At 38.8% G+C, this 15,090-nt stretch overlaps 1 protein-coding gene across 1 annotated transcript in view; it reads left to right on the top strand.

Annotated features, from left to right (window-relative positions):
- ERC2 (ELKS/RAB6-interacting/CAST family member 2) overlaps nucleotides 1-15,090 on the top strand; it is an 859,053-nt gene that overhangs the window by 253,459 nt on the left and 590,504 nt on the right. Inside the window, exon 3 of the mRNA XM_052641926.1 lies at nucleotides 13,302-13,376. Coding sequence (XP_052497886.1) covers nucleotides 13,302-13,376 — 75 coding nt within the window. The remainder of the gene's footprint in view (nucleotides 1-13,301; nucleotides 13,377-15,090) is intronic.

Raw genomic sequence — 15,090 nt, 5'->3', positions numbered from 1 at the left:
TCTGCATATCTGAGGTTGATATTTCTCCTGGCAATCTTGATTCCAGCTTGTGATTCATCCAGCCCAGCATTTCACATGATGTACTCTACATATAAGCTAAATAAGCAGGGTGAAAATATACAGCCCCAGCATTTCACATGATGTACTCTGCATATAAGTTAATTAAGCAGGGTGACAATATACAGCCTTATCTACTTTCCCAGTTTTGAACTTGTCTGTTGTTTCATGTCTGGTTCTAATTTTTGCTTCTTGACCTGCATACAGGTTTATTAGGAGACAGGTAAGGTGATCTGTTATTCCCAGTTCTTTAAGAATTTTCCACAATTTGTTGTGACCCACATAGTCAAAGGCTTTAGCATAGTCAATGAAGCAGAAGTAGATGTTTGTCTGGAATTCCCTTGCTTTTTCAGTGACCCAATGAATGTTGGTTCCTCTACTTTTTCTAAACCCGGCTTGTACATTTGAAAGTTCTTGGATCGTGTATTGTTGAAGCCTAACTTGAAGGATTTTGAGCATTACCTTGTTAACATGTGAAATGAGCATAACATTCTTTGGCCATGTCTTTATTTGGTATTGGAATGAAAACTGACCTTTTCCAGTCCTGTGGCCACTGCTGAGTTTTCCAAATTTGCTGGCATATTGAGTGGAACACTTTAACAGCATCATCTTTTAGGATTTGCACTAGCTCAACTGGAATTCTGTCACCTCCACTAGCTTTGTTCATGGTAATGCCTCCTAAGGCCCACTTGACTTCACATTCCAGGAAATCTGGCTCTAGATGAGTGACCACAGCATCATGATTATCTGGGTCAATATGACCTTTTTTTTCATATAGTTCTTCTTTGTATTCTTTCCACCTCTTCTTAATCTTTTCTGCTTTGGTTAAGTCTTTGATCTTTATGTCTTTTATTGTACCCATCTTTACATGAAGTGTTTCCTTGATATCTCCAATTTTCTTGACAAGATATCTAGTCTTTCCCATTCTATCATTTTCCTCTGTTTCTTTGCATTGTTCAATTAAGAAGGTTTCTTATCTCTCCTTGCTATTCTCTGGAACTCTGCAGTAAGTTATGTATATCTTTTCCTTTCTCCTTTGCTTTTAGCTTCTCTTCTCTCAGCTATTTGTGAGGCCTCCTCAGACAACCACTTTGCCTTCTTGCATTTCTTTTTTTGAGGGATGGTTTTGATCATCACCTCCTGTATAGTGTTACGAACCTCCGTCCATATTTCTTCAGTTACTCTGTCTACCAGATCTAAGCTTTTGAATCTAGTTGTCACCTCACTATCTAATCATAGGGATTTGATTTAGGTCACAAATGGCCCTTTCCCCCATTTTCTTTGATTTAAGCCTTAATTTTGCAATAAGAATTATTGGAGTCACTTAACTTATTGTTTCTGTCTCCAGCGTACCTCATGAAGTTGCGGTCAAGCTGCTCTGTAAGGCCACAGGCATCTGAAGGCTTCACTAAGTTTGGCCAATCCATTTCTACGATGATTCATTCATCTGACTGTTGGCAGGAGGCCTCAGTTTCATGTTGTATGGGCCTCTCTATAGGTTTCAGGTTAAATGTCCTTATGGCGTGATAGCTGGCTTCTCCCAGAGTGAGTGACCCAAGAATGTAAGCAAGACGAATGCCATGATGTCTTTTATGATGAAGCCTCAGAAGTCATACTTGTTACTTCTACTGTATTCTTTTTGTTGGAACTGAGTTATTAAGTCCTGTCTTCAGGCACTACACGTTAAGATATTTAAGCTTCATCTTATAAAGGGAATATAAAAAATTTGTGAACATATTTTAAACTACCACACAAAGATTTGGTGTTTCTTTTTTTTCTGAGATTGCTAGGTTGATTATTTTTAATTTATTTAATTTATTTTAAATTGGAGAATAATTGCTTTACAATGTTGGTTTCTGTCATACAATAGTGTATACATATGTCCCCTCCCTCTTTTTGAAGATATTCTAGAGTAGGGGTTGACAAGCTTTCTATAAAAGGCCAGATAGGATTTTAAATATTTCTTGCTTTGTGAGGCCATTTTGTCTCTGTTATAACTGCTCAACTCTGCCGGGAAATGAAACCATATGAAAGCAACCATACACAGTATGTAAGTGAATGGATATAATAGTATTTCAGTAAAACTTTATTTACCAAGATAGATGGTGGGCTGATGGGCTGTAGTCTGCTGATTTCTACTGATAAAGAGATGAAAAGGGTAGAGGATTATTCTAAGCAGAAGAAACAGAGTGTTTCAGAAAGAACATAATTATTGTGTATTTAAGAGTATAAAGATTGCAAAAAAAAAAAAGAGGTCTTTCTCATGTACTAGAAAGTTTACTCTAAAATTGTTAATAGTAGAAAAATAATAGAAAACATATTTACACATACAAATTCTGAAGTCATAAATATCATTGAGATTAGAAACTAAAATTCAAAGCTTTGTACAGTGTGGACAGCTGTCATTTATGTAAATGAGAAAACAATGAATTCTATTGTTAGATTTCACTATTTATGAGGACGTTCATATGTAATAAATGCATAGAACATGCATGAGAAGGATAGACACCAACTTTAGATGATGGTTTCTCTCTAGAAGTGTGGAAATGGTGAAGGTTGACTTAGGTGAAGGGGCTTAGTTTCTGTTGTATTTCTGGCTTAAAAATTTTTTATAAATAGAAGTACCTGCAGCATAAAATTTGCCACTTTAACTGTCCTTAAGTGTACAGTTCAGTAGTATTAAGTATATCCACATTGTTGTGCAACCGATCTCCAGAACTTTTCCATTTTGCAAAATCGAAGCTCTATACCCATTAAACAACTCTGCATTTCCCCTGCCCTCAGTCCCTGGCAATGATCAGTCTACTTTTTGTTTCTATGAGTTTGACTGTTGTTGATGGCTCTTATAAATGAGATCATACAGTATTTGCTTTTTGGAACTGCTTTATTTCACTAAGCATAATATCCTCAAATTTCATCCAAGTTGTAATAGGTGGATGAATCATCTTATATCCTTTTAAAGCTGAGTAATACAATGTATATATATACACTATATTTGATTATTCATCCATCTGTTGAAAGACAGTTCAGTTGCTTCCACCTTTTGGCTCTTCTGATAATGCTTCTGTGAACATGGATGTACAAATCTAAAACAGAGTTTTGACGAAATAAATGATCAGTAAATAATTGTGCAGTATAGTAGCCTGAGTAAATCTTATAGCCTAAGGGTCTTTTTTTTTCCTTCCATTCTCCCACAGCACATTTCAGTCAATTTTTACTCACACTATCCACCAAAGCTACTCTAGTCAAGGTTATTAATGTCCTATGTGTTGCTGAGTCCTATGACCATTCCTCTGACCTCATTCTATTAACTGCTCAGCAGCAGTTGATAAGGCAATCATTCCTACATCCTGTGTTTATTTTCTCCACTTGATTTCCAGGATACTACTCTCCTTGTTCTCTTCCTACCTCTCTTGGTATTTTTTCCTCAGTCTTCTTTGCTGGTTCCTCCTCACTTCTGAGACCCCTTAATGTTGGATTGCCCCTGGGCTCAGTCCTATGATTTCTCCTCTCTTCTCTATGCTTAGTCCCTAGTTGATTTTATCTAGGCTTCTAGCATTAAGTGCTATGTATTCGCTGATATCAAATTTGTAATTGTAGCTTTTACTTGTCCCTTCAAATCCAGCTTATCTATTCAACTGCCTACTTAGCATCTCCACCTGAATGTCTAATAGCATCACAGACTTAACACATGCAAAACCCAGCTTTTGATTCCTGTAACTCCCACTTCTCCCTAGTCTTCTCTGTCTTGGTATGCCTTGAAGCCACACTTTACTTTTCTCTTTCTCTAGTCCCAGGCAGTCTATCATGAAATCAAGTGAGCTTCACTTTCAAAGCATATCCAAACTCAATTCATTGCCATAACCTTTACTCTGTCATTGTAGTCCAAGATTCTTTTGTCTGTTGCTGGGTTTTTTCCAGTTTCTTCTACTAGGCCCTATGATTTTTCTCTTACCTCCCTCCTCAATCCAAAACCACACTTCAGTTCAGCAGCTGGAGGAATCCTTTAAGAATATGCATCATATCCATATCATGGTTTGTCTTTTCCCAGAAACTTCCAGTGGTTCCCCATTTTCCTCAGAGTGAAACTAGTATCAATACAGTGGACTCTAAATATATACCTATCTTCCCATCATCCCCTACCCCTGAACTCGGACCTACCACTTTCCCTATCCCTTATGTAGTTGTAGGCAGGTACACAAGCATTTGCTCTTTATTACCTCTGCCTGGAATATCTGCATAACTGGTTCCCTCATTTACTTTAGATTTTTGTTCATATTTCACTTTTTCCTGAGACTTTCCCTAATCACCCAATTTAAAATGGCTCAGCTCTCAAAGGTCCTGCTGCACCTTCGTGACTTATTTTTACAACACTTATGACAAACTGTTTTGGTCACCTTTTTAAACTGTTATGCCTCTCTTCTATTGGAATTTGAAGTGAAAAAACAGAGGGGCTGGGATGTTTTTCTGCTTGGTTTACTGCTATATATCTATATCCTTTATATCAAATTATTTTTTGTATGTATGAATCTGCTGTATCTTAAGACTGATGAGTTGATGTTGAGATTATTGAGTTTCTTTCCTGTTGGTTTCTCCAACTGGTTTTATTCCTTAAAAGTGGCAATTAAAAGATACAGCTTCAGAATATTCTGCACCCTTCCTTGAAATTTGAGAATGCTTGTAAATGCTTTCATGGGACTTCTGGGGGTAGATAATAAAAGGCCATGAAGTCTGTGGCTTATTTCTTGGAATCTTTGTACTTCAGTATAAGAGGTTGGAGGACCCTGGGGCTGCCATGCTGTGAGGAAGTCCAAGTCACACGGAGAGGCCATATATAGTTGCTCAGATTTAGAATTTCAGGTAAACCTGGCCTTCAAGTCATTTTCTAGCCAAGAAGACATATGGGTGAAGAAGCCATCTTGGAAGTGGATCCACCAGCTGCAACTGTTTTAACGCTCTAATACCATACTTTAAAAATCAGCCTTCCTTGCTCTGCCTATTATGAGTTTCTGACCCAGAATTCATGAGCATAATAAAATGGTGGTGATTGGACACCACTAAATTTGGGGTGATTTTTTACATGGAAGTGGATTACCAGAATGGTAAGGTGGAAAGTCCAGATACAAATAGTAAATTACTTTTGGATAGAAAGTTAAGTTTTGAATTTTTTTTTGTTTGCCAAAGAAAGTATATGGTATGTGCAGACATTATCCTGTCAGGCCCATCTTGGATGCTAGTGTCCATCCAGATTAACTCACTAGACTTTAGATTCTCATTAACTGCCAAGAAACGTCATCCTGATGAACCACTTGAGATTTCATGCTCAAAATTCTGGGTTCTTGTTATATTTCCATGTTGATCACCTGGAGGAGCTGGCAGTTTTATACCAGCTAAGGCCAGGCTAGTCATCAGATTATAGAAAAATAACCTCAGTATCAGTGTCACAGTGAAATAGCCAGTTTTCTTCTTTTTATTGATTTTGAAATGAGAATGGGTGTGATTAGAACTATCCACCAGAGATCAACTTTTTAGAATCAGCTGCTATTGAAAATCTGGATGTTCTCAGATCTGCAAGGCCAATAGAAACTCACTCATAAAGCTTCTTTTACTCATAAGAAAGGGGAACATGACCAAGGTCTCAGGCTAGGACTGGACAGGGTCCTGACTGTCGATCCCCACGAAGTGCACTTTTTTCTCATTAAGTGGTTTTTAGCCTGTAGTATGGCTCAAAGATGAACTTCTTGGGTGCTGGACTAGGCCCTGTGAACCAGCTGAAATGATATAGCGTTTTGTTTGTGTATGCTTCTGTATCGATTTCTGGGGATAATCCATAGCTTCTGACTGATTCTTACAGAAATCAGTGACCCAGAAAAGCATAGGAACCGCTGAACTTAATGTTTCAATATTGTCATTTAAAAGCTTATCAGTTCAGTTCAGTTCAGTCGCTCAGTCATGTCTGACTCTTTGCAACCCTATGAATTGCAGCACGCCAAGCCTCCCTGTCCATCAACAACTCCCAGAGCTTACTCAAACTCATGTCCATTGAGTCGGTGATGCCATCCAACCATCTCATCCTCTGTCGTCCCCTTCTCCTCCTGCCTCCAATCCCTCCCACCATCAGGGTCTTTTCCATTCAGTCAACTCTTTGCATGAGGTGGCCAAAGTATTGGAGTTTCAGCTTCAGCATCAGTCCTTCCAATGAACACCCAGGACTGATCTCCTTTAGGATGGACTGGTTGGATCTCCTGGCAGTCCAAGGGACTCTCAAGAGTCTTCTCCAACACCACAGTTCAAAAGCATCAATTCTTTGGCACTCAGCTTTCTTCACAGTCCAATTCTCACATCCATACACGACCACTGGAAAAACCATAGCCTTGACTAGACGGACCTTTGTTGGCAAAGTAATGTCTCTGCTTTTGAATATGCTGTCTAGGTTGGTCATAACTTTCCTTCCAAGGAGTAAGCGTCTTTTAATTTCATGGCTGCAGTCACCATCTGCAGTGATTTTGGAGCTCAGAAAAATAAAGTCTGACACTGTTTCCCCATCTATTTCCCATGAAGTGATGGGACCAGATGCCATGATTTTCGTTTTCTGAATGTTGAGCTTTAAGCCAACTTTTTCACTCTCCTCTTTCACTTTAAAAACTTATAGAGTACTACCAATGGTATTTTTTACAGAGCTAGAACAAAGACTTTTACAGTTTGTATGGGAATACAAAAAACCTTGAATAGCCAAAGCAATCTTGAGAAAGAAGAATGGAACTGGAGGAATCAACCTACCTGACTTCAGGCTCTACTACAAAGCCACAGTCATCATACAGTTTGGTACTGGCACAAAGACAGAAATATAGATCAATGGAACAAAATAGAAAGCCCAGAGATAAATCCACACACCTCTGGACACCTTATCTTTGACAAAGGAGGCAAGAATATACAATGGAGAAAAGACAACCTCTTTAACAACTGGTGCTGGGAAAACTGGTCAACCACTTGTAAAAGAATGAAACTAGAACACTTTCTAACACCATACACAAAGATAAACTCAAAATAGATTAAAGATCTAAATGTAAGACCAGAAACTATAAAACTCCTAGAGAAGAACATAGCTAAACACTCTCTGACATAAATCACAGCAGGATCCTCTATGACTCACCTCCCGGAATATTGGAAATAAAAACAAAAATAAACAAATGGGACCTAATTAAAAGCTTCTGCACAACAAAGGAAACTATAAGCAAAGTGAAAAGACAGCCTTCAGAATGGGAGAAAATAATAGCAAATGAAGCAACTGACAAAGAATTAATCTCAAAAATATATAAGCAACTCCTGCAGCTCAATTCCAGAAAAGTAAACAACCCAATCAAAAAATGGACCAAAGAACTAAACAGACATTTCTCCAAAGAAGACATACAGATGGCTAACAAACATATGAAAAGATGCTCAACATCACACATTATCAGAGAAATGCAAATCAAAACCACAATGAGGTACCATTTCACGCCAGTCAGAATGGCTGCAATCCAAAAGTCTACAAGCAATAAGTGCTGGAGAGGGTGTGGAGAAAAGGGAACCCTCTTACACTGTTGGTGGGAATGCAAACTAGTACAGTCACTATGGAGAACAGTGTGGAGATGCCTTAAAAAACTGGAAATAGAGTAAGTAAAATCTTATCTTTCCTCATCCCTGTACCCAGATGCTCCTGGGGAACCTCTGTAGTTTATTTAAGATCATTGCCTAATGGGTGCATCTTTCAGATGATTAAGGGTAGTTGGAGCACCAGCAGCCAACTCATCTTACTCTAAGTTTAGAAAAATTTGGCCAGTACTCACATGTTAAAATCACTTTGCAGTAGTTAAAGCATAGAGAGCTGGGATCTCTACATATAAAGGCTGAAAACACTGAGACTAACTTAATACAAATTCATTTTTCATGTGTACCACCATCCAATGTGGGTGTTCAATAGACTTTTCACGTGGCATTTCAGGAACCCAGGTTCCTTTTCTCTTGGGGTTCTGCCATCTTCTTGGGTCTTGTGTTCCTTTAGCAGCAGGCAGAAAAAGAGGGAGAGATGCGGACAGGGTGAGAGATTGCTAAGGCCTTGAGTTCCTCATTGTCACCCATATTCCACTGGCCAGAAAGAAGTCACCTGGTCTCACCTGAAACAAGGGTGGTGGTGGTGGCATTTCCTAACAATACCCCCACGCTAATGAAGAGGAACAAAATCTTTATTGGGCAACTGATCCTTTCTGCTACAATCAGAGTGTGCTTTTTAAGGATCCCAAATCTTAGAGATGAATAGAGTTGCTGAGATGGGACTTTTAGGCAATCTATAAAGTTTTCCCTGTGGCTCAGATGGTAAAGAATCTGTCTGCAATGTGGGAGATCTGGGTTCGTTCCCTGGGTTGGAAAGATCCCCAGCAGAAAGGAAAAGTTTCCCACTCCAGTATTCTGTCCTGGAGAATTCCATGGACTGTATAGTCCGTGGGATCACAAAGAGTTGGACCCAACTGAGTGACTTTCACATAAAGTTTTCATGTGGCTCATAATCTTCACTTACCTGACACCTTAAGATTAAGGTGATCCTCAAACTGTGAGTTGGAGTTGATTGAAATATGTTTAAAATAGGAAAATTACAGTTCTTGGGTAATTGGAAATTTTATTTATTTTTTTAAGGAGTGACAGAGAGATTTGGGGCTGGTTTTTGAATGACCTAAATCAAATCCCTTATGATTATACAGTGGAAGTGAGAAATAGATTTAAGGGCCTAGATCTGATAGACAGAGTGCCTGATGAACTATGGAATGAGGTTCTTGCCATTGTACAGGAGACAGGGATCGGGACCATCCCCATGGAAAAGAAATGCAAAAAAGCAAAATGGCTGTCTGGGGAAGCCTTACATATAGCTGTGAAAAGAAGAGAGGCGAAAAGCAAAGGAGAAAAGGAAAGATATAAGCATCTGAATGCAGAGTTCCAGAGAATAGCAAGAAGAGATAAAGTCTTCTTCAGTGATCAATGCAAAGAAATAGAGGAAAACAACAGAATGGGAAAGACTAGAGATCTCTTCAAGAAAATTAGAGATACCAAGGGAACATTTCATGCAAAGATGGGCTCAATAAGGACAGAAATGGTATGGACCTAACAGAAGCAGAAGATATTAAGAAGAGGTGGCAAGAATACACAGAAGAACTGTACAAAAAAGAGCTTCACGACCCAGATAATCATGATGGTGTGATCACTCATCTAGAGCCAGACATCCTGGAATGTGAAGTCAAGTGGGCCTTAGAAAGCATCACTACGAACAAAGCTAGCGGAGGTGATAGAATTCCAGTGGACCTGTTTCAAATCCTGAAAGATGATGCTGTGAAAGTGCTGCACTCAATATGCCAGCAAATTTGGAAAACTCAGCAGTGGCTACAGGACTGGAAAAGGTCAGTTTTCATTCCAATCCCAAAGAAAGGCAATGCCAAAGAATGCTCAAACTGCCGCACAGTTGCACTCATCTCACATGCTAGTAAAGTAATGCTCAAAATTCTCCAAGCCAGGCTTCAGCAATACGTGAACCGTGAACTTCCAGATGTTCAAGCTGGTTTTAGAAAAGGCAGAGGAACCAGAGATCAAATTGCCAACATCCGCTGGATCATGGAAAAAGCAAGAGAGTTCCAGAAAAACATCTATTTCTGCTTTATTGACTATGCCAAAGCCCTTGACTTTGTGGATCACAATAAACTGTGGAAAATTCTGAAAGAGATGGGAATACCAGGCCACCTAACCTGCCTCTTGAGAAATCTGTATGCAGGTCAGGAAGCAACAGTTAGAACTGGACATGAAACAACAGACTGGTTCCAAATAGGAAAAGGAGTATGTCAAGGCTGGATATTGTCACCCTGCTTATTTAACTTATATGCAGAGTACATCATGAGAAATACTGGACTGGAAGAAACACAAGCTGGAATCAAGATTGCTGAGAGAAATATCAATAACCTCAGATATGCAGATGACACCACCGTTACAGCAGAAAGTGAAGAGGAACTAAAAAGCCTCTTGATGAAAGTGAAAGAGGAGAGTGAAAAAGTTGGCTTAAAGCTCAACATTCAGAAAACGAAGATCATGGCATCCAGTCCCATCAACTTCATGGGAAATAGATGGGGAAACAGTGGAAACAGTGTCAGACTTTATTTTTGGGGGGCTCCAAAATCACTGCAGATGGTGACTGCAGCCATGAAATTAAAAGACACTTACTCCTTGGAAGAAAAGTTATGACCAACCTAGATAGTATATTCAAAGCAGAGACATTACTTTGCCGACTAAGGTCCATCTAGTCAAAGCTATGGTTTTTCCAGTGGTCATGTATGGATGTGAGAGTTGGACTGTGAAGAAGGCTGAGCGCCGAAGAATTAATGCTTTTGAACTGTGGTGTTGGAGAAGACTCTTGAGAGTCCCTTGGACTGCAAGGAGATCCAACCAGTCCATTCTGAAGGAGATCAGCCCTGGGATTTCTTTGGAAGGAATGATGCTAAAGCTGAAACTCCAGTACTTTGGCCACCTCATGCCAAGAGTTGACTCATTGGAAAAGACTCTGATGCTGGGAGGGATTGGGGGCAGGAGGAAAAGGGGGCGACAGAGGATGAGATGGCTGGATGGCATCACTGACTTGATGGAGATAAGTCTGAGTGACCTCCGGGAGATGGTGATGAACAGGGAGGCCTGGCGTGCTGCAATTCATGGGGTCACAAAGAGTCGGACGCAACTGAACTGATAATAGGGCTTGTATAGTCGTAGCAAAGGGAACTCTGTTTTCATTTTTGCAAAACTATTGCTACAAGTTTAGCTTTGTTATTGCATATTTGCCCTTAAAAATTTTTTCATGCTTGGTAGAAATTTTAACGGAACGTGTTTTTACCCTAATGGTTTTTATCTTTGTTATGTTGCTTCGTTGCTTCACAATTATTTTTGTGTGTTTTATACAAGCTTAACCTCTCTCCTCAAATTATCTTATGATTTTTATTCTGAAACTTTAGTGGCTATGGTATGAAATTATGGATTTCATTCTCAGTTTTTTTCATTAAGATACTTTTGATACCACATGTTATCAGAGTTGTTGACATACCTATGAAACGTGTTTCTTCTATGACTTACTATGGAACAGTTTTGACAGGTTACTTACTTTCTGTTTTCTCATCTGTAAAATTTTATTGATCCAGTGAACTCCAACAATCTTGGAAGTAATGCTGAGGCCCAATCGACTTTTTCTTTCTTAAAGGTTGAATTCCTTATTTGATGTATATGATAATATACTGAAACTGGGTTCAGTAATACTTGGACTCATTCCTTACAGAAATATTTTAGGGGGAAAAATGTCCTAATTGATGTTGAGACCATTTTGAATAATGCCCAAGCACCAATTCTAATTCTTCTCAAATTCAAAGTTGAGAAATAGTTTTGCATAGCTCTGCTGATCTGTGCCAGTGATGCCTTTGAGGAGAAAATATGCTATAGTTTAGAGGTATAGCAGTAATTCCCCTGTACTGGTGCCTAGATGTGTGTACCATGGCCCATGACCATGGTCTTCTTGGGCTGCTGGAAAATAAGAACAAAGTAATAGGATATGGGTGAAAGGTTGCCTGTTTTCTTAACCCTGGAATCCAGGGAAGGACTATCTTTTTCTCTGTGACTCTGTTCTGAAAAATTTCTTTCTTGATGAAATGTTCTTTCTTAATGAAATGGTGATGATCAATAGATGTTAGTAATGGTGGAGGGAGGGTTATTTTTAATGTCTTTACTTGGATAAAGCCAGAAATTATATTGGTCCTCTTCTGTAACACTCAAGATTTTTCTTTTCCTTTTTAAAAATGTTTGTGGTCCAGTGGAGTGTAAAGTCACTCAGTCATGTCTGCCTCTTTGTGACCCATGGATAGCCCATGGAATTCTCCAGGCCAGAATACTGGAGTGGGTAGCTGTTCCCTTCTCCAAGGTATCTTCCCAACCCAGGGAACATAAAGATCTAGCACTATTTCATGTTGATGTTAAATGACTTTTCTGGAAGCAAATAAATCTTTTAGCATTATCCATAGGGCTTCCCTGGTGGCGCAGCGGTTAAAGCGTCTGCCTGCAATGCAGGAGACCTGGGTTCAATCCCTGGGTTGGGAAGATCCCCTGGAGAAGGAAATGGCAACCCACTCCAGTATTCTTGCCTGGAGAATCTCATGGACAGAGGAGCCTGCTGGGCTACAGTCCACAGGGTTGCAAAGAATCGGACACGACTGAGTGACTTTACTTTCACTTTCATAGGTGACATATAATTCAAATAAGTCTTAATGGAATTATTCCATAGGTGAGTAACTGTACCAACAATTTTGACATGTGTAAGCATTTTATTTATTCATTGGCTACTTTCATAAAGCTGTTGATAATTATCATTAAGAAAAATAAAGTATGAACCTGATAACCTTATCTATTCTCTTTTGCCAAGGCTATCTTTTAGTCTTGATAGACTTTTTTTTGGAGACATACAAAAAGTAAGCCTTGAAGCTTAAAATTGTAATTACGTTTTTTTGCTTTTTATCTATAAAGAATTTCTTGAGTTTATATCTGGCTTTAACCATTTTTTCTCCCCTTTAACAATATTGATATTAATGCCGGTTTTAATTTCTTGGCATCATGAATGCACAAACACATCACACACAGATGTGATTTTGAGCAAGGATTGAAACTGTAAATTAGGAAGCAAGAGATTCACAGGGTTTCATCAGACCAATTCACTGCAAAAAGTGACACTGTTGTACTGAAAATGTTTTAAATTGCTCATTTCAAACCTACTTCTGTAGCAAAATACCATGCGTGCAGCAGATTTGCAACCATGTTAGTCATTTTCTTTCCTCTGTTTCCTTGCTGTGTTTGTATCGGGAGCACAGAGTAATGTAATTTAGTAAATTATGATTTGATGGCTGGGCAACAGCCCCAGTGTTGAACAGTATTTGGATTATGATTACTTGCTGGCTTTGTCACAGTTGACATTAATTATTGATGGAAGTTTCAGAAATAGCGCATGTGCCAGGAGCTTTTCACCGGATCGTAAGCTCCAGGCAGCAGGGATGCTAACAAGGGTGGGGGAAGAGGCACCTGTGGCTTGTTTATGTCTGTACACTGTGAGCCTGGACCGGGTGGGCTGAGTGGTACCTGGGCATAAGTCATGGTGTAAGGGAAGGATGAACCGTCAGGCTTATTTCTATCGTGTTCCTCCCCAGGAATTACACCGAAGAAGCCAACTTCAGCCGGAGCCAGCCAAGACGAAGGCTCTCCAGACTGTCATTGAAATGAAGGTAGGAGCTATTCACATTTTTCAAAAACAGCTGTTTCCTTGGAGTTTGTTCTAAACTTGATGGTGACTAACACAAACACATGAAATGGACAGTTGTGTTTTCCTTAGGCACCCTGATGGGTGCTTTTCTTCTGGATTTTTTATTTATTTTTTTTTTTTGCCTTCTCGGGTATATTTAATTTATTGGCTCTTTAATGAGGATGCTTTTTCTGGGCAAAAGAATAAAGGGCTCAAGTATCCTTTGGCAGAAAGGAGCTGGCTTCATTTCCAGAGCATAGCCAGTGCTTTCAACCCTAACGGACGTTTTGTGTGTGCTTTAAAAGTAAATTTCTAAAGCTAGAATAATTCTTTTTTCTTCTCTCCATTCACATGACAATGAAAAGACACCTTGAGAAACTAAGATTTGGCAAAGATAAGTTGTTTTTTGTGCAATGGGGGTGTTAAATAAGTAAAATTATGCTATCAGCAAAATTTACTTTTCAAAGAATAATAACTTTCTTATGACTTCAGTATTTTCTCCTAAGTCTGAAATTAATAATTATTAAATACAAAGTACTCTATTTAACTGGGGGAGCATAGAGATATTTAAAAGAAGCAAAGATCCTCCTGGATGGATTTAGGGCATTTAAAGAATAATGTAGTATATAATGATGACTGAGCCTTTAAGAAACCAATCTATGAAATCCAGTTGCTTTGTCAGTTTATAAAGATTTGAAGTCTTTAACTTTCAGTTTTTGCCCAAAGGCAGCAAATAGTAGAGTATTTCTTGTAAGAATAAATAATTATTGATTTTAGTTCCATGAGGAAAAAAATTCATGATGATAATGTTTGCAATTTGGATATTTCATGCCTAAGTATAACATTTGAGAGTTTGCTGGTCACTATCTTTCTACAAAAGAATTCTAAAGCTTCCTGATAGGGTAATGATTTTTCTGTCTTGGAACACATTATTTTGGATTGTCTGCCAAAAAATTCCCAAGTCCGGGGGGAAGGAAACTAATACAAGCTACTGAGTTTCTGGCATTACAAGTCTAACTTGAGTTTGTTTTTTCTTCCCTAGTCAATGACAATGTCTTCATCCAAGTGGATTTTTTTTTTTTGGAAATAACATAGAACATTTACTTTAAGACTTTATGTCCCCTAAGTGAGGTTACATGATTCATGGTACTTATAAATACATTTGCAGCAAATTGATTTGAAAAATATTATCAAAAGCATCAAATGCCAGTAGGGTTAAAAAATAATTGCTAATCTTGGCTCATCTATTCTTTTTGGATTTGCATAATTTTGACTTATTTTGTAAAGTGACTATTCTACACTTGTAGGGGAGTATAGAATCTCATAACAGAGATTTCTTCCTCACTTCACATTGGAACCAAACTTGAAACTTGGCTAAGGCTTAAAAAAAAAAGAATAGAAAAGGAAAAAGACAAGACAAAAGATTTTATTTCAGTTTTCTGCAGAGTCATTCAGTCTCCTTTCTACCTACCTCCATACCTACCTCCCCAGTCCCAACACAATTAGTAATAATAGAAGCTGCTGCTGCTGCTGCTGCTAAGTCACTTCAATCATGTCCGACTCTGTGCGACCCCATAGATGGCAGCCCACCAGGTTCCCCTGTCCCTGGGATTCTCCAGGCAAGAACACTGGAGTGGGTTGCCATTTCCTTCTCCAATACATGAAAGTGAAAAGTGAAAGTGAAGTCGCTCAGTCGT

The sequence above is a fragment of the Budorcas taxicolor genome, chromosome 1 (genome assembly GCF_023091745.1).
Source record: "Budorcas taxicolor isolate Tak-1 chromosome 1, Takin1.1, whole genome shotgun sequence".
Classification (NCBI taxonomy): Eukaryota; Metazoa; Chordata; class Mammalia; order Artiodactyla; family Bovidae; genus Budorcas; species Budorcas taxicolor.
The sequence above is the reverse complement of the archived record's forward strand: the minus strand, read 5'-3'. Positions and strand labels throughout refer to the sequence as shown.